Genomic DNA, 18,032 nt, shown 5'->3' on the forward strand with positions numbered 1-18,032 from the left:
AACCAGATACACGTAGCTGTTGGAAAGAAAGCACAGGTAGAGTTAGATTGTTATTAACAAGAGAAAAGATATACTTGGGTTTGATATATTTATTTAGTAATTTATGGTTATTATCCTGTTATTATGAGCAATATCAAAAATGAGAGCAGCATTTCTTCCGATGATGGTTCAATGAATAAAGATGGCGTTGCTAAGCTGCTTAATGAATGTCTAGAGTTACAACATGAGATAAATGAAACGTTTACTGAATTCAGTGATATCAATAGACAGGTCAGAATTGATATCGATGAGTTTTGTAGGATTAGAGATAACGATGCAAATAATAGTTTACTAAAAGTTGGCAATATAACTAGTGAAAATGTCCAGTTTGCAAGTTCTTCACCAAAGGGGAAGAAGGTGTGAACTATATGAATGAGTTTATAATAGCCTAGTTGCTTTTGAAATCATTAATACCTGGTTTCCAGATCCCAGATTGATATTCTTGAACAATAGAATCAGCAAGGGAAAGTATGGACTGTTAGGTTGGATAAAAGTGTATAATTGAAGTTTTGATATTATACTACAAACGCATATTAAATGCTAATATATATAATGTACAAATGGTAATGATAATACCAATAACAATAGTAATAGTTAGTATATAGAGAGATATGTAAATGAGCCCAATTGAGATACATCTGAAGATAAAATTCTTTTAACGTGTATTTATTTTTTCCACATTCCTTCTTCTATATAAGACATGCAAAATGACAATGTTATCAACTCCTTCACCACATTTTCACCTCTTTCTTGGACCACGAATAGGTGGAGGTGGTTTCGATTGTGGACCTTTATTAAACAAAGGAGCATTCTTCAATAAATCAGGAACTACAAAAAATTTTATATGAGAACCCCTAACAAAAACATGATCCATCCGAGAAACCTTGCTATCTACACCAGTAACAGTTACATCTTGTAGTTGAACATTCATATTATCCTCACTATCAACTAACTTCCCTCGATAAGTTTCACCAGTGGAGAGCTCTAACGTGACTACATGACCTTGAGCCTCACTCAAAAGCTTCAAAGGAATATTACTCATGATCTGAAAACAACAGGATTTTAAAATAAAATAACAAACAATCACCAACAGATGATTATCAACTCTCTAATTGCTTCCTGGTTATCCAATCTGGCTTCATTCTGATCTGGTTAAAGTTATCAATATCTTGATGCATTTTAAATATTTAAGAACTTAAAGGTGAAAAATTATTTAAAAGTTAAAAAGAAGTATAGTTTAATAGAAGGGAGATTTATTTATGGTTAAAACAATATAAGTTGAGCACTGTAGTAGGTCGGTTGTATACGGTTATGAATGTTGACATTGAGCATGTCCAATTGGACTTTGTTAAAGGAAATGAGGATAATATTTGCAGCCTACAGGTTCAAAACAATATTATGTGTTTTGCCCTTAGAACTGGTGAACTCTATTTGGTTGATTTAGAGACACCTTCCAAAGTTTATGGGTATGTTGTTCCAATGTTGTCTGAAGGTGATAGTTCTGAGGTGCTTGTTAAGATTTGGATGAATCCAGGTGGGGATCTATTGTTTATTAAGACTAATTTTGCTAAATACTATGTCTGTGATGTTTCCAAGATATTTGTTTCTGGTAAAACTGATGTTAAGAAAGACAACAGTGAGTCTTTAATTTTAATACGAAAGTTATCTAAGAAAGGTTGCAACTTGAAATCAGTTTGTTGGTGTGATTCTGATTCTCTTTTACTCGGTGATATTGAGGGTCATGTCTATTATTTAACGTTAAATTCTCATGATAGGAGTAAGAATACTTTAACTATCGTTGCTAAATGTTCGGATCGTATAGATGGTATTTCTTGGAGTTCCAATGGGAGCTGTGTGATTGCTTCAGGCAATAAACTTATGTATTGGAAGACTATCTCAAATGATCCAATTAAAACTTTGAAGGAAAACCCTCAACCTACAGAATCTGAGGAATTCGAGTGTTTGACAAAAGATGTGGGAAATAGATTTAGCTCTACAAAAGATCAGTTTGCATGTATAATGAGCGATGTCATCGTATTTGGTAAGACTGTTCCACAGAACAATGGGAAGATTTTACAAAATGCAAATGTATTGTTGAATGTAGAATTATCAGAATCAACTTCTACTGTTCGAGACGTTTCTCTAACGGATTTTTATTTGATTTTGCTTCGAGGTTCTAGTTTAATTGTTGTCAATCAATTAAATAACGAAGTCGTTTTTCAGGAATCTACCTGGGGTAAAGATAACGAAAGAATAGTTGGATTAGAGGCGGACTATTCACAAAGCCCTCCCACTTACTGGTGTTACTCGAGTTCTAATATATATGAAATCATATTAGAAAAAGAATCACAATCAGTTTGGAAATTATTATGCGAACAAAAAAGAATTGATAAAGCTTTGGAACTGAAAGATTTAGAACCTTGGCAAAGAGATACAATTTTGGACTTCAAAGCAAACGATCTATTTGATGAGGAAAAATTTCTAGAGGCAGCGCATTACTATGGTTTAACATCTTGTGAATCTTTTAGTGCAGTGGTATTGAAATTGATGAAAACGACTAATAATGTAGATTCCCTACAAATTTTTTTAACTCAAAAATTAGAACAATTAGATAAAAATGATGATGTTCAAAAACTTTTGTTATCGAGTTGGATTCTATGGACATATTTGAAGAAGATGAATATAATAGATAAAAAGATTGATTCTGAAAGAGTAACAACGCATCTTGATCTGTTAAAGGAAGAAATGCAAACACTCAAATATAGTTTAAACTTATTTTTGGAAAAATACAAAACCAGTTTAGAAAAGAGTTTAGTATATCAGATGCTAGAAACACAAAATAGAATAACAGAACTGTTGTACTTCGCTAATTTACTACAAGATCGTCATTTCATTTTAGACTATTGGATTAAACAAGAAAATTGGTACGAGTCTCTTAAGGTATTGCTACAATTACAGGATGCTGAGCTTATTTATAAGTATGCAAGTGTATTATTGGTAAATTTACCTGAAACAACGATTAGAACTTGGATGTCATTAAAATCCATAGATCCGGTTAAATTGATTCCTTCTATATTAACATATTATTCGCATTACAGCAAATCTTCAGCAGTACAGAAAGCAGAAACTATAAAGGAAAACTTTGGACTAACATATTTAAAATGGTATATCAAAGAAAATAATACTAAGGATACAATCTTATACAATACAATCTTGTATATGATGATTACTGGTCTTAGAAGTTCCAAGAAAAGGCCTGAGAAGGAGGAACAAATTGTTCAATTTTTAAGTATGTATCCTGAAAGATACGACACAAATTTTATACTGAGGTTAAGTCTTAAATTTGAAACTTTAGTAGTATCAATATTCCTATATTCAAAATTAGAATTATATGAAGATGCCGTTGATTTGGCTCTAGAAAATGGTATGACCGATCATGCGAAGAAAGTTATAGAAAATATCGAACTGGAGTATAACCCTAAATTGACAAAGAAACTATGGAAAAATGTGGCAAAATCAATTCTAAACGACGCTGCAGGCAGTCAGGATATTAAACATACTATTAGCCAAATTATAACAGAATCAAATGGTATCTTGGAAATTAAGGACTTATTACCATTATTCGAACAGTTTACTACAATTGCAAATGTTAAAGATGAATTGATAAGAAGTCTAGAAAAACATGGACAATCAATGGCACAAATTGCTGAAGAAACGAAATTGTCAATGAAGATGAAGCAGGATATCTTGAAAGATATAGAAGACTTCAAAGAAAGATATGAGATTTTGGAACCTGGTTCTTCTTGCGACAGATGTCATAAAGTTTTACAAACGAAGAAATTTTTCGTTTTCCCCTGTGGTCATAATTTTCATTCAAACTGTTTGCTTTCTGAACTAGTTGGGTCAAATGATATAATCATAAAAAGTCAAGTTGATTCATTACAACGAAAACTTCTCAAATCTAATTCAAAAACTCATACTGATGAATTAGATAGCCTACTAGCAAAAAAATGTCCACTTTGTAGTGATATTCTCATCAATAAGATAGATGGGGGTGTTCTGGATAACGACCAAGAAATGGAGAGTTGGGCCATCTAAAAGAACAGCAGGTATGAAATTAGCACTTATTATGTCCATCGTAAAATTACCAACTTGATGAGAAATTGTAATCTGTTTTTCCACGACTATATTTATAAATCATTTAACAAACATTATATATTGCATCTATATTAATAATTAAAACGTACTATAAAATTCCGGGCTTATAATAAATCAATAAACTATAAATCTTTTAAAATTATCTAAACTTAACAGAAATCGTAACTCGCAAAACTCCTTCTGGCCCAGGAATTTATGTTCCATTTCATTATACCATAGTCAGTTCCGATTACCAAAGAACTTCCTTCTACATCTTCGAGCCAATCCAAACCAGAAATATTATTTTCCTCCATGAACTCAATGCTTGAATATTCTATAATAGTCTCTCTTGATGAATTATTGCTCTGTGAATTTAAGTAAGAATTTCCTGGTCTTCTGGCAAAAGGTGATGGGGATTGGAGGCCGTTTCTTACAATATATAGGCTACTGTCTATACCATAAATATCATCTTCAATGAAAATGTTATTATTGCTGTTCCTCCCTATTTGACTTTCGATTGTAGCGTTTATATCTCTTGTACTATATGGTTCATTATTTGAATTTTCTTGTTCATCTTCAACAGGATTTAAAATCTCTGGGTCAACATTCTCATTATTTTCAGAAAAATTTGAAGTATTTGATGAAGTTGACACTCTTCTAACCCTAAATGAAGATCTCCTTTCTCTTCTTCTATTATTTCCCTCAGAGTCGTCCCATAATAATAACCCTCTATACTGAGTATTGTTATACTCATTTGTAGATCTATTTGCAATTTTAGGGTATGGCATTATTCTAGGTTCAAGATATTTCAATGGAACACTTCTAGCTGACGTAATACAATTATCTGTGTTATCAACTGGGGTGGGAGTAGGAAAGGAATATCTTCTCCTTAATGAAGAAGCAAAACTTAAAGCTGACGAAGAAGGAGTCGATAATGGTGAAGTTATTCCGGTAACAGATGATATGTTAGCTGTATTTCGCCTAATATCTGTGCTAATATCAGTATCAATGTTATGTTTCCTTATATTATCCTCTTTAAACTTATCTGGTATCATTATTACTTGATGGTTAGTAAAATTTCTTGTATCAATAACATGAACTCTGCCTTGATGTTCCGAAATAAATAATAAGTCATCCAGGCCATAGCTAAATTTACAAACTCTAAAAGCTCCGCTATGAGAGTATGGTCTTGTTGAGTTTATTTCAGCTAGTGGACTTGACATTTTTCGCACATCATATAAAAGACATACACCATTCTGAAATAAAGTTGCAAACTGTAAGTCATTTTCTGAGAAGCTGCTATAAAAACCATGATCAGAATTTGGAGCTTCATAAATATGGTCTACTGCAGATGTATTATCTGGTAATGCAAATCTTGGAATTCTTTCTACTCTTGCAGTAGAATTCCCCCATTGTGGTTGAGTGTCATAAGATAAGGAAAATTGACCGTCTATTTCATTTTTTCTATATAAGGCAAACTTATTCGAATCACCAGAAATAACCATTAAACTGGCATCGTTTGATAACGCTACGTTGTTTAACGCAAATTTCAAATCTGAATATCTTCTTACCAATTCTACACCTCTGTTACTTATGTTGCATTGGTACATGTGATTATCGTTGTTACAAGAATACAGATCAACTTCTTGATTTCCTTTTGAATGCATTGTGACACAATTATTTATAAATTGACCCATAATTAAGGATTGAGAAACTCCTGTTTCAGTATTATGGATTGATAAGATGCCTTTCCATAGGTTTTGGTTGCTATAGTTTGAATGATCCTGCAAAACTGAACTATTAGACAACTTTATTGGTGAGGCAGGAGGCGGCAGCTGTACACCATTGTTAACTTCATGAGAAAGTCGACTCCAGTTGGTAGGAAAGCCCTTGTCATCAGGACCAATTAGTCCGCCGCATGCAATTAAGCCATTTGATTCAGTAAAACACCTTGGCTTGAAATTAAAATCAACAACGCAATTAGAAGGGGTGTTGAACTCTGAAATCAATCTATTTGAAGATAAATATTTTTTATCTTTAGTAGTTGTATTTGTACTGTTTCTTCTTAATTTCTTCTTTATAAGACTTGAATTTCCAAGGTGCTTCATATACCTAGGATTCATATTCAGTTCCCTTATTGAATGATCATAAACGTAGTAAATTTTGCCTGGTTTACTAGTAGAATGCTTTACACAATCTCGCAGTTGCCAATGGTTAATGGTTACTTTTGCGTCGAAAAGTTCCAATCCTGGCATCATGTAATTTTGATATACCTTATCCGACCCCGTATTGAACTTCTCGTCGTCAAGAGCATCATTATCATTGCCTGTACGGTCTATTGTCATATTTGATATGTGAAAATGTTTGAATTATTATTTGTTTGGCTGGAAGTGTACTATGATTGGTTGTGAAAAAAAAAATTAAATATATATAGGTAAATGTCTTAATGTTAATAATTTAAATCAATTGTCAATGTCTTAGATACGTTAATATATGAATATATTTTTTTTTGTCTTTTTTAATTTGTGTATAATTAATTGTTCATAAAAGAATTGATGTAATTGTGTTTCAATGTCGTCCTATCCTGTATGAGTTTTTGTAATATTGAAACAGTTTTTTTATTAGGAACTTACAAACTCGATGAACCTTCAATTATGAAGCCTCTCGTATTGAATATGAATAATGTTTTTTTGTAATAAAAATAAATTTAAACTTACTTATATCACACGTTTGCTCTTATAATAAATCAATACTATATATGACAATAAGGGGACATAACTATAGTCTCACGCAATTAAGAATAATATAACAAAAAACAAAAGAGAGAGGACGAAGAATAAATCCTTTGTAAAGCAAAAATGCAATTTAACGTTGTTCAAAAAAAAAGAGATGTATTAATAATAGCTTATTTTTTGACCAACCAGCAGCAGAAAATAATTCTAAAAACCTAATAACAAACAATAACAAAACCGTATTGGAAAAAAGGCTTTATTCAGTATACCTTTATGAAAGTAGAGACCTATTCTAACTCTTTATCTCAAGTATATTTAAAATAGAGAAAAAAAATGCCACCCTTTTTTAGATTGTGCTTGATCAAATAAAGCAGAACCCTATCAACCGTTCTGAACTCTTTTGAGGTACTGAAACTAACCATTAATTTCTCTTGAATACCAACATCATTGCTATAATATTGTTCCTTTTTGATATAAAATATAAGTTGAAGTCTAGTTTGGTTCAATCAACAACATCAGTCAGACATCGTATTACTTGTGGTATCTTGTGGTTCATTGCTATAATTTCGAAATTGTGAGTTTTGTACCCCTTGAATCATCGTATAATCACGTGGTTTGTGTAATCACATGACTTACAGGTGTTTCAAAAGATAATCCTTAGTGAAGGAGTAGTTGCCTGCAAAAAAGGAGGGAAGGAGAGGAGGGATGGGCAATTGTCATGATAATCAAGACTTTAAGCTTAGTAGGAGTAAAGCAGCACTATCATCTGTTGATTTTTTAGATTTTGATGGATTAGTTGGTCTTATAATTGGACTTTGAGTATTTCTTAATGATTGTGCTCCTATTGAAGCCCAATCTTCTTCATCAGTATCGGAAAGAGCCGATGGTTCTTCTTGATAATTGCTATTTATACTGTCATTATTACTGATTTGGTTGTTCAGTTTAATAAGGTTATCATCATTGCTGGCGTTTGATTTTTTTGAATAAAATTGATAATTCTTGTTATTTGGGAGAAGTGTGGATCTTATGGAAGATTCTTTTGATACTGATAATCTTGACTCTCTTCTTGATTCTCCAGTGATTGGTTGGGGAGATGAAGTTGATGATTTCCGATGAGATTTCATAAATGGCTTTAATTTTTGTTGAGCTAGAATCTCATGTTTCAACGATTCAGGAGGTGATTCTACAGAGACTACGCTGGTACGACGTAAATTGGCAGTTTTCTTTGATCGTTGAGAGTAAATGTCATCGTAGTTTAGAAGAATATCGTCAGTGTCATTAAATGTACCAGAGACTTCATCATCTTCATCATCAGAAGCTAATGCATTTTCGTCAATATAAGTTGTCTTTGATGGTTGCAATAATACATGTTTATCATTACTACTTTTGCGATGTTCATCTTTCACTTTCGCATTAGCTATATTCATGGCTTCTCTTTCTTTAATAAAATCTTCAGGTTTGACTACTTTTGCATTCCAAAGACCCCATCCAATCTTTTCAAATATTACACTTTTATCTTTATCCCCAGCTTGTAATACATTCAATATAAGTCTTCTCTGTTTGGAAGTAGAAAGTTTCTTAAAATTAGGGTCTTGACCCGATATATAGTTGTTAATATAACGAATAGCTAATGGTCCATTGCTTAAAAGTAACCTAGAAAGCTGCTCTACTTTGATTGTAACCTCTTGTTCATTATTCATTGTGCTCAGATAGTTGTCTATTGACAGTATTATTAATATGAAACCATCTAAACATGATCAACAAACTTCTTTTTAATAACGTTAATCATCCTAATATAAAGAGTCCTTTTAAACATTCAATTCATTTTAAAGGAATTTCCTTGTCCGGGGTTTCCAACAACGTGTGTTACCCAGTTTTTTGGTATGTCACGTGACTGAACAATTCATGTACGTCATCACACTCAACTCCTCATCTATACAATACCTAACCCAATCCAACTCAACTTTACCTTCCACTCTCTAATGAACACAATGGAGACTATCAATTATATAACGGATACTCTTATTTTTATTATATATGTATCAATACTTTTTGTTCTTTCAATAAAACTAGTATTAGATGCATCTCTTTCCTCCCCCCTCCTCATCCCATCTTCAAACTCAAATCAAGTTGACAGTACTAGCAAAATATATTTATAACTACATACAATGCATTATGAAACAATCTTGCACTAACACAACATTCGATATTAAAATTATACATATTCTACGTATCCATACCTAATCACTCTTATAAATTCTCTTGCAGTCTCTCAACCATATGCCAATAGGTCTGCGTCAGTAAATACTCAATGTAAGCACTCTTTTGGTAAAGCCAAGGTGAAACCTGACATCAGTCAAAGATATGGTAATATCCATCGAGAGGAAGGTTGGACTTGATTGTAATTAGGTAAATGGACCTTATAAAATGAGGTTTGGCTTTGATTTGTTTAAGGTACATTGTTGACTCGGATTGGATGAACCTCAAGTGACGTTGCTAAAAACCACAAAATATATAGTTTATTTGATTAAGTCTTGGTTAGTTAGCTTCTCCTTGGTTATTGGTTCTTGGTTCTAGTTTCTTTTAAAATGACATTGTGTTTCATGATATTATTATTGTACCCTTTATCCCTTGGTATATTCATTCAAATGTGTTAAATAGTTATTGATATATATTGTGAAATATATTGAGATTGTTTTACATTAAGAAAATGGCAAGTTTATTATATTCATGATAGTAAATTTTTATCTTTTTAAATTCATCTTGTAGAATAAAGACACCAATAGCTCAAAATATATAGATTATAACTAAATAAATTAATAGAAATGTCTAATCCTTATGATTTGTTAGGTAATGATATCGAAGATCCAAACTTTGTTTTCCCAATGCCCAAAGAATTGGTAAAGAATTCTAACTCTTCGAAGAAGAAGGATATTCCACCTCCATCTTCAAATCCTACAAGAGCAAAGAAACATCCCACTCTACCTTCGAAATTGAACGAAACCTACTTAAAGGATAGGTCTGCTGGAAGGTCAAGGAATGTTGAGAGAAATGTACCAATGTCAGCTGGGACTAAAAAACAGTTAGATGAAAGGAAACTAATGGACCGTCATTCGAGAACTGGTAAGATGGATACTCCAAAGAAGATTCATATGGGATGGGGATCTCCTTCTCATGAATTTGATGATGAATTGGATGCCAAAAGAGATGCCAGAAAAGACGCTAGACAAGAATCTGAACATGAAATGGAGACTGAAGGTGAAAGTTCTGGTGGTGGTCCAAAAAGGATGTCTTTACAAGAGTATATGTTAGAAGAGGAAACAGAGAAAGATATAAGTGGCTTGAAATACCAGTATCATACAAACGTAGAAGCAGTTGAGAACGCAGAAGTCATTAATAGAGAACATCAACTGTTAACTGAACCTTCGAAATCGAAACATCATAAGTCCAAGAATTTAAAGGAAAAAGAATTCTTGGATATTAACTTTACCTTTTCTGACAGTGTTCCAAGGTCCTCAAGACCTGGAAGGAAAAAGGCTCCCAAGAAACCAACAAATATTGTACAAAGAAATACGTCTATTGATACCTCTAACCTTCCTTCACTGGTTTAACTTGATTAAATACTTTCTATATACAGATATAAATATAACTACATAAATCGTTTTTCTTTTGTTTTACTCATTTTCTCTCTCATAAAGAAATTGTTTAAATTGAAGTTCAAAACTAACCTTGTCCCACTGAATATATTCACTGAATTAATTGTTGCATTTAGATCAACTGTAGACTTCTGATCTTAAAATAGTTGTAATTTTTGAATACCATTATTCTTCATCTTCTGGCTCAGAATCATATCTCAATTCTAACTTATCAAGATAAAATGCTGGCAAAACATCACTGTACTTAAATTTCCTTCTAAAAGTAATCATTCCTGATTCCCAGTCACTTCTCTTTCCAGGTCTTAACTGACCACCAAGTTCATAAAGTCCATATAATAATGGTTCAGATCCAATTTGAGGTGCATTGTCTGGAGATGAGTCTATAATTCCATGGGCAATTTTTGAAACATCATATATGATGTTTGCCGTCAACCCCCAGCAATCTCGACACTTCAATCCATCTTCAAGTTCATCACCTGAGCTTGTATCAATAACGTCATTAAGCCAATTTTCATCATTTGGGTTCACCGTAGGGAAATTATAATGGTAAACTTTTAAATCTAAACCTCCCCAATTTTCAATATCTCTTCTTCTATTAACATATTCTGGGGTATAATCAATATTCTTGGGAAATAAATGACAGGATAAATCAGAAAGAGGAACAGAAAAGATCGATGAAGTTTCACCAGGATTTAACCTCCCAAAGAAATCATTTACATTTAATGGTTCTGTATACCTCGAATCTTTATTGCTATCATTAAATAAAAAACACACTAAAGGTTTGACACTTAAGAAACTAGTAGACATATAACATGGCATATCGACTAATACATTTTCAATCCCCATACCATATTTATCCCTCAATACAATAGGATCTCTTGGTAATCCTATTTCTTCTTCAGCCTCTCTCCTTGCAATCTGTTCAACAGTTTCTGAATCACTATCTGCTTTACCCCCAGGCAACGATACATGACCTGAATATGACTTAAGACCCCTTGACCTCTTAGTTAAAAGTACTCTTAAATCACCTTGTCTACCAATGAACAACAATATAAGAACAACAGATCTTCTACCTGATGGATAAACTGTTGGTAAAGGGTAGGGGCTCTTATATCTAAAGGTTTTAAGCCTATTCAATAAATTACTTGGCTGCAAAAATAACATGTCAATGACAACTCTCAATACGTAGAATATTAGAATACCTCCTTATAAAATGTTAAATTGAACTAGCATTCCACTTTGTTAGTTCTATCTTATCCTCCTTATTTTAAAGTAAGGCTGGACTTAATCTTCTTATTCGGATAACTGTCGATTTAATCATAGAGCGATTCTAGAACCATGGTAACGTATAATAAATGGAAATTGATTATATTCGTAATACGAAACCAGTTACTGAGAACACTTTAAATTAGTTGGTGAATCATTAGGGAATACAATACTTTGATCTATAATTGGATTATATTTTGCAAATATTAGAAAATATATGGATATTTAAAAGTTTTTTTAATTTGTATTATATTTATTATACACAATAATTTAATTTAAGAAAGATAGTTAAATAAATTTCAATAAGGATACACGATGAATTCTGAAACTAGTTAGAAGATAGATATAGATCACCTACTCTAGTTAAAAATAATTTGATTGCTTGTCTTAAATCTGTTGGAACGCTTTTATCCAATATTTGCATCACTAATCCGTACATGATAGGGCAATGTACGCGGAAATCTTCATCATCGAATTCATAGTAACCTTGTAAAATTTCAACAATAACAGGACGCCATGTTTTGATACTACGTTCCATGGTTCTATCATCTAAGCTGACATAGCCTTCGATTACGGCAGTACTTATAGAGATCAAACGTTTGATTAATTCAGGTTTTTTCTCATCATCATTCAAATACATCATGAATAAGATGTTAATCAAAACAGCTGCTGCACTTGTTTCTTGTTTCAACAGGTTAGGGATTTTATCAACGACACGAGCTTCTACCAATCTAGTTCTTAAATCATAGTCCTCATTGAAATCACGAGCAAAATCGTAGGATTTTTCTAACAAACTTGTAACTTTGATGCATTGTTTATAAGGAATGCAGTGAATAAATTCTTCATTTTCGAATAACTCACTTAGTAGTTCAATCATTAACAGTTGTAACACACATTTAATAACAATGGAGTTCTTGATACTTAATCTTTGACGTAACTCTTCGCTCGATTTATGAGTAGCTGATTTCTTTAGGCTAGCATTATCTTCATGAGAAGCTGAAATAATTCTATCTTGATCTTCATTTCCTTGATTTTCTTGATTCGATGTATCGACGTCATTGCCAACATCTTCACTGGATTCTTCTTGATTTGCTCTTTTTACAGTTTCATCGATACTTTCATTGGCTGACTCGTTATCTTCCTTGATAGAAGTTTCCTTCTTATTATTAACTTTAGGAACTGATGATTTTCTACCTTGATGCAATGGATCGTAATCAAACAATTCAGTAGCAGTGGTCAATTCGAATAGTCTATCAAATACTTCACCAATTTGATCCCAGTGTGTATCTTTGAATTTAGTTACATTTTGCAAAATTAATTGTTGTAAACAAGATCTACCAATTCTTGCAATTGTGTCGTTTTCTTGACAAATACATGATACCAGTAAACCTAAAAATCCATCTAACATTTTGTTCAATGATTCAAAATAATGTGTAAACAATGCTATTAAGTTTCTTAAAGCTTGAATTAAAGTAGTAGATAGCCAGACACTTAGATCATCGTGACTGTTGAATTGATTGACTTCCCAATGTTTTGATAAAACACCAAAAATTGGAAACAACAATTTGGTACATATCTTTTCCCAAAATGCATCGTCAAATTCCCCACCATAAGCAACAAGAGCATCAAACATATAATTTAGAGCTCTAGATCTTACTTCTAAGTCTTCTGCCGTCATGATTGTATCATTGAAACAAAATAGCATAGGGAACCATATATCTTGGAAAATATCCTTACCACGTAACATTGCTTTATTATGTTCATAATTTGGATCATCTGGTTTACAGAAACAGATAGTTGCAACTTTTTGGGTAGTCTTCTTCAATGATTCAAGAGCATGAAGAGACATTTTCTGTAACCTTTTGTTCTTAGAAATTTCTCTGAATACATTATTTAATTCACCAAATGCCTCATCCTGGGAGAAAACACTTTCGAAATGGTTTGCAACAATATCATTACTTACTAAAGAATATGTTTTCATCACTATACGCTCATTAGATGATTGGGCTGTATATTGCAATGATTCCAACATTGGTTTCCAACCAGATTTGATCTTCATAGACTTTGTTAGAATAAAGTTACGGAAACATTCTATGATCATTTCTTGTACATCAATATTACCAGTATTTTGAATAATATATTCAAATGGTTTTAAGAAATCATGTTGGAATTCAAAACCTGATAATTCCTCGATATCTAAAAATCTCATAGATAACTGACGTAATGAGTCAATTGCGAAAAAAACAACAGCTAAATTAGGGTTTGTCGCAATTTTGTTAAATGTACTACCCATAACTTGCCAAATTGGAGACCATTCGACTTTAATACGATCCATGTTGTAATAACAAACGTCAATCATCTTTTGTAATGAAAACATTCTTGGAGTAGAAGCATCTTGTGATGACTCAATTTCTTCTAATGAAACATCTGTTAGTGCTTTAATAAAATCAACTATAGCATCTCCTGGTAAATCTCCACTTCTTGTAAATATATTGTCCATTAATACCACTAACTCACTTGACGAAATGAATTTAGAGATTTCAGGGGATAACTTCTGGTTATGATGTTTTTCCTGAGCTAATTCCATTGGCGTAGCTTTTTTAGACCACATGTCGAAAATTGAACCAGCAGCAGCAGACCTAGTAGAATCCATAGAAGATCTGTGCCCAGTGATTCTTGCCTGAGCAACATCAGGGACAGTATTTCTATCAATACCTTTGGAAATCAATTGTAATCTTTCAACTTGTGAAATTACTAATAAGACATCTTTCCAAGATTCTTTAAAAAAAGTTCCTTCAGCTAATGCTTCTTCTAGTAAAACAATAATTGCATTAACATTCTTTATTTTAATTTCTTCCAGATTTTGTAAGTTACAAAATTGAACCAAAGCCCCAATAAATGATTTTTTAGCATAATCAATACCAAAAATGGAAGAGATTTTAATAGAAATCTTCAAACCATCCAAACATTTATTGGTTGTTTCAAGATCATCATATTCCTTGAATGGTGGGGTTAACGCGGCTAAAAATGACATCCATAAGTTTTCAAAAACAGATTTAACATGTTCAACATGAGAAGCAGCATAATAAATATCAAACGACTTACCATTTTTAGACTTGCTCAAATTCTTAAATACTGACTCGGTCTTCGATGATATCTCCTTTGAAACTTGCATATAAGCCTCTCTAACCAAATCTCTTGAACTAAAGAAGTTAAAGGCTGATTGTTGTTGCTGTTGTTGTTGAACTAAAGTAGTATCATCAGAAATCAAAGCTTGATGTTGTTCTGATAATAACTTAATTTCGTTATTTGAAATTTCATTGAACAATCCAATTAAGAATTCCTTTGGTAGATCATTACCATTATCAATACCCTCGTTATTTTCTAAAAATTCTTCAATAGACATTTTGTGCTTAATTTGAGATGAATGTAAATCTGTGTTCAACATAATCAAAGAATAAGACAATACATAAGCAGTATCTGCTTTTGAAAATACATGCGGGTTTTGATCAACATATCTTTCTGCAAATTTCAACATGAATCTGTCAATTTTTTGACCTTCACCTGGAAGTCTGAATTTTTGCAAAAATTCCCTTAATGCATCTACAATCGATAATCCCGTAAAATCAAATTCATCAACAAATGCATGCATTACAGCAACATTGGCTTCATCGTGTTCACCCATAAAATCACCAACTTTGGCTAAATCTAAGCCATCTGTCTCTAAAAACCATTTTGCAATTGATTTTGGAGAGTCGTCTGGAATAAAACCTTTCTTAACAAGTTCGGGTATAGCCTTCTTAGGCTTGTTATTAAATATTTCAATACAATCTGATAGTTGGGTCTTCAATTGTTTCAAATTCTCAAATTGAGTTGGATCATCGACATCTTGAGATTGATTAGAAAACGACCCATTTCCATCAATATTAGAACTAGTAATACTATGATTTGAATTAAAAATAGAGGAAGGCTTCCTTTCATGTTGTGGAGAGGTTATCATCGAGTTTCTATTTTGAGAGCCTGTATTATTCAAAATGGAGGAGACCGGTTTTAGTGCTTTGTGCGCCCACGAACTTAGAGATTTCAAAACAGATACTATACAATCCAATGCTGTAATTTTCAATGCATAATCTAATGGAAAAGATGTAGTGGTTTGAGCGACATCTGGTGTAGACGAAAGATTGGAAATAGAAAGCAAAGGTAGCTGACTTAAATCGTATGTTGCCAAAGGTTTAGAAGAGTTTTCATGATAATGGGCCCTTTGAGTTGAGGATACTTCTGCCTTTGTTAATGCCAACTTTGTTAAATAATCTATCATCAATTCCATTATATTTGGCATACCTGGGTTACAGTCATAATTCAAATAAAACTCTATCAGAGTTCTAGGATCGTTACACAGTCTTTGAATAACATTCAAGAAATATCTCTTTTGGTGTGGAGTTGAAGTAGTTAATTCAGAAATAGGGAAATAAATTTCAGTTAAGAAAACCGGTATTTCCCTCTTGAAATCAGCCCTTAAACTTGAGATCAATAGCCACATAATTTCCAAGGTAATTTCAAAAACTGGAGAAATTGGTGAAGCAGCGTTTCTAGCCAATGAAAGGCATAGGTACTGTCTAACTGAATCAACCAAATTAACACGGTTTTTACCAGGTAAATATGCAGTGTGAGAAAGGAAAACATCGATGTGATCTTTGATAATGGAATGAATAATATGAAGAGATAACAATTTAGATCTTACAGCATGTGATCTCATATCTAATTCTGCTTCCAATGGTTTTGCAGATATTTTTGCCATTGCTCTAAATACAAGGAATGCATCTTTGATAGCTAATTCTTGTTCGGTAGTTGTTCCATCAGTATCCATTGAATCTTGTTCATCAGGAATATCGGCACTTACTTCATTTTCAGGACTAATTTTATCCATTGTTTCTAAGGTCAATGGAGGTTGAGATACAGATACATCATCTATCTTAAGTTCTTCACTGACAATTTCTTGTTCATCAGAAGTCTGTTCATCTTTAGTAGATGCGAGAGTAGCTGTGACTATGGCTGACTCTTCTGGTGGCAATTTACTCAAATCTATCTTATCAAAAATAGAGCTTACAATTTGTATTAAAGTTGCCTGAGCAATACCTTGATTTGATGAACTCAATGAGAAAATGAAGATATTATAAATTGTTCTGATAGCCTTCAATAGAGATGCACCATGACATAATGAATCAGCATCTTCGACCAAAATACAACTTGATAATGCTCTGACTATTTGTAATTCAATTTTTTCATCTGTACTTTCACCTTGGAAGCAGTCAGCAATTGTATCAATGGCAGCATCGATTAATTTTTGCTTTGGAGGTGGTGTGATTCCATTATCTTCTTCTGTTTGATCATTTGTCGCATGACAATCAGGTGGATTGACTAAAATGCCTTCATCTAAAGATCTGAAGGAAAACAATTTTGATAAACAATCTAGAACTTTTAACTGAATTTTTGTAGAATTTGTCCTACATGCAGCTCTTAAAGCTTCAAAAACCAAGATAGAATCCAAATATTGGGGATCGTTATTAGATTGAGCTAACACTTCTTCCATTCTGGTGTAAGTTCTTTCGACAATCTTCAAATTAGTGGTTGATTTCTTCATATCTTTATTTTCAATGATTTCTTTTAGAGTGTCCTTTACCAGACCAAATGTAGACTTTACGTTTGCCGTTTTGGCCCCGGACATAGCATCAGGAATGTTATTATTTACACTTAAACTTTCATTAGATTCAGTTTCTTCTTCTTCTTCATCATCATCTTCTTCCTCATCCTCATCCTCATCCTCATCATCCTCATCCTCATCATCATCTTCATCATCATCATCATCATCATCTTCATCTTCATCTTCATCTTCATCTTCATCTTCATCTTCATCTTCGTCATCGTCTTCATCGGCGTCTTCATCGTTGTCTTCATCGTCGTCGTCTTCTTCTTCTTCCTCTTCTTCTTGTTCTTCTTCATTATCATTGTTTTCCTCTGTGTCTAAGTTATTGGTATCATTTGATTCTTCGGCAGAGTCATTAAGACCAGAACCAGCACTTTTAATGGCAGCTGTTGAGCTGCCATCGACAGCATCTACATCACCAGGGGTACCAGGCACATTGTCAGAAACAATAGAGGCTGCAGTTGAATCAACCGGTATTTCCTCCAGATCTGACATGTC

The 18,032-nt window shown here is 32.7% G+C and overlaps 7 protein-coding genes across 7 annotated transcripts; 2 read left to right on the forward strand and 5 right to left on the reverse strand.

Moving 5' to 3' along the window:
• Positions 1-778: 778 nt before the first annotated feature.
• Positions 779-1,081, reverse strand: SMD3 (mRNA splicing protein SMD3; the record flags this gene model as incomplete). Its single annotated transcript, XM_001647152.1, has 1 exon — positions 779-1,081. One exon carries the CDS (start codon positions 1,079-1,081, stop codon positions 779-781), a length of 303 nt encoding a protein of 100 aa, XP_001647202.1.
• Positions 1,082-1,350: 269 nt separating this feature from the next.
• Positions 1,351-4,137, forward strand: PEP3 (tethering complex subunit PEP3; the record flags this gene model as incomplete). Its single annotated transcript, XM_001647153.1, has 1 exon — positions 1,351-4,137. One exon carries the CDS (start codon positions 1,351-1,353, stop codon positions 4,135-4,137), a length of 2,787 nt encoding a protein of 928 aa, XP_001647203.1.
• Positions 4,138-4,346: 209 nt separating this feature from the next.
• Positions 4,347-6,521, reverse strand: GID11 (Gid11p; the record flags this gene model as incomplete). Its single annotated transcript, XM_001647154.1, has 1 exon — positions 4,347-6,521. The coding sequence occupies one exon, from the start codon at positions 6,519-6,521 to the stop codon at positions 4,347-4,349; it is 2,175 nt and encodes a 724-aa protein (XP_001647204.1).
• Positions 6,522-7,633: 1,112 nt separating this feature from the next.
• Positions 7,634-8,608, reverse strand: Kpol_1036p94 (uncharacterized protein; the record flags this gene model as incomplete). Its single annotated transcript, XM_001647155.1, has 1 exon — positions 7,634-8,608. The coding sequence occupies one exon, from the start codon at positions 8,606-8,608 to the stop codon at positions 7,634-7,636; it is 975 nt and encodes a 324-aa protein (XP_001647205.1).
• A 1,125-nt stretch (positions 8,609-9,733) lies between these two features.
• On the forward strand, positions 9,734-10,519 carry Kpol_1036p95 (uncharacterized protein; the record flags this gene model as incomplete). The annotated part of the gene is made up of 1 exon (XM_001647156.1): positions 9,734-10,519. The coding sequence occupies one exon, from the start codon at positions 9,734-9,736 to the stop codon at positions 10,517-10,519; it is 786 nt and encodes a 261-aa protein (XP_001647206.1).
• A 210-nt stretch (positions 10,520-10,729) lies between these two features.
• Positions 10,730-11,728, reverse strand: PCD1 (8-oxo-dGTP diphosphatase; the record flags this gene model as incomplete). Its single annotated transcript, XM_001647157.1, has 1 exon — positions 10,730-11,728. The coding sequence occupies one exon, from the start codon at positions 11,726-11,728 to the stop codon at positions 10,730-10,732; it is 999 nt and encodes a 332-aa protein (XP_001647207.1).
• A 430-nt stretch (positions 11,729-12,158) lies between these two features.
• Positions 12,159-18,029, reverse strand: SEC7 (Arf family guanine nucleotide exchange factor SEC7; the record flags this gene model as incomplete). Its single annotated transcript, XM_001647158.1, has 1 exon — positions 12,159-18,029. The coding sequence occupies one exon, from the start codon at positions 18,027-18,029 to the stop codon at positions 12,159-12,161; it is 5,871 nt and encodes a 1,956-aa protein (XP_001647208.1).
• Between the last annotated feature and the right edge of the window lie 3 nt (positions 18,030-18,032).

Source organism: Vanderwaltozyma polyspora, genomic scaffold, assembly GCF_000150035.1.
Source record: "Vanderwaltozyma polyspora DSM 70294 KpolScaffold1036 genomic scaffold, whole genome shotgun sequence".
NCBI lineage: Eukaryota > Fungi > Ascomycota > Saccharomycetes > Saccharomycetales > Saccharomycetaceae > Vanderwaltozyma > Vanderwaltozyma polyspora.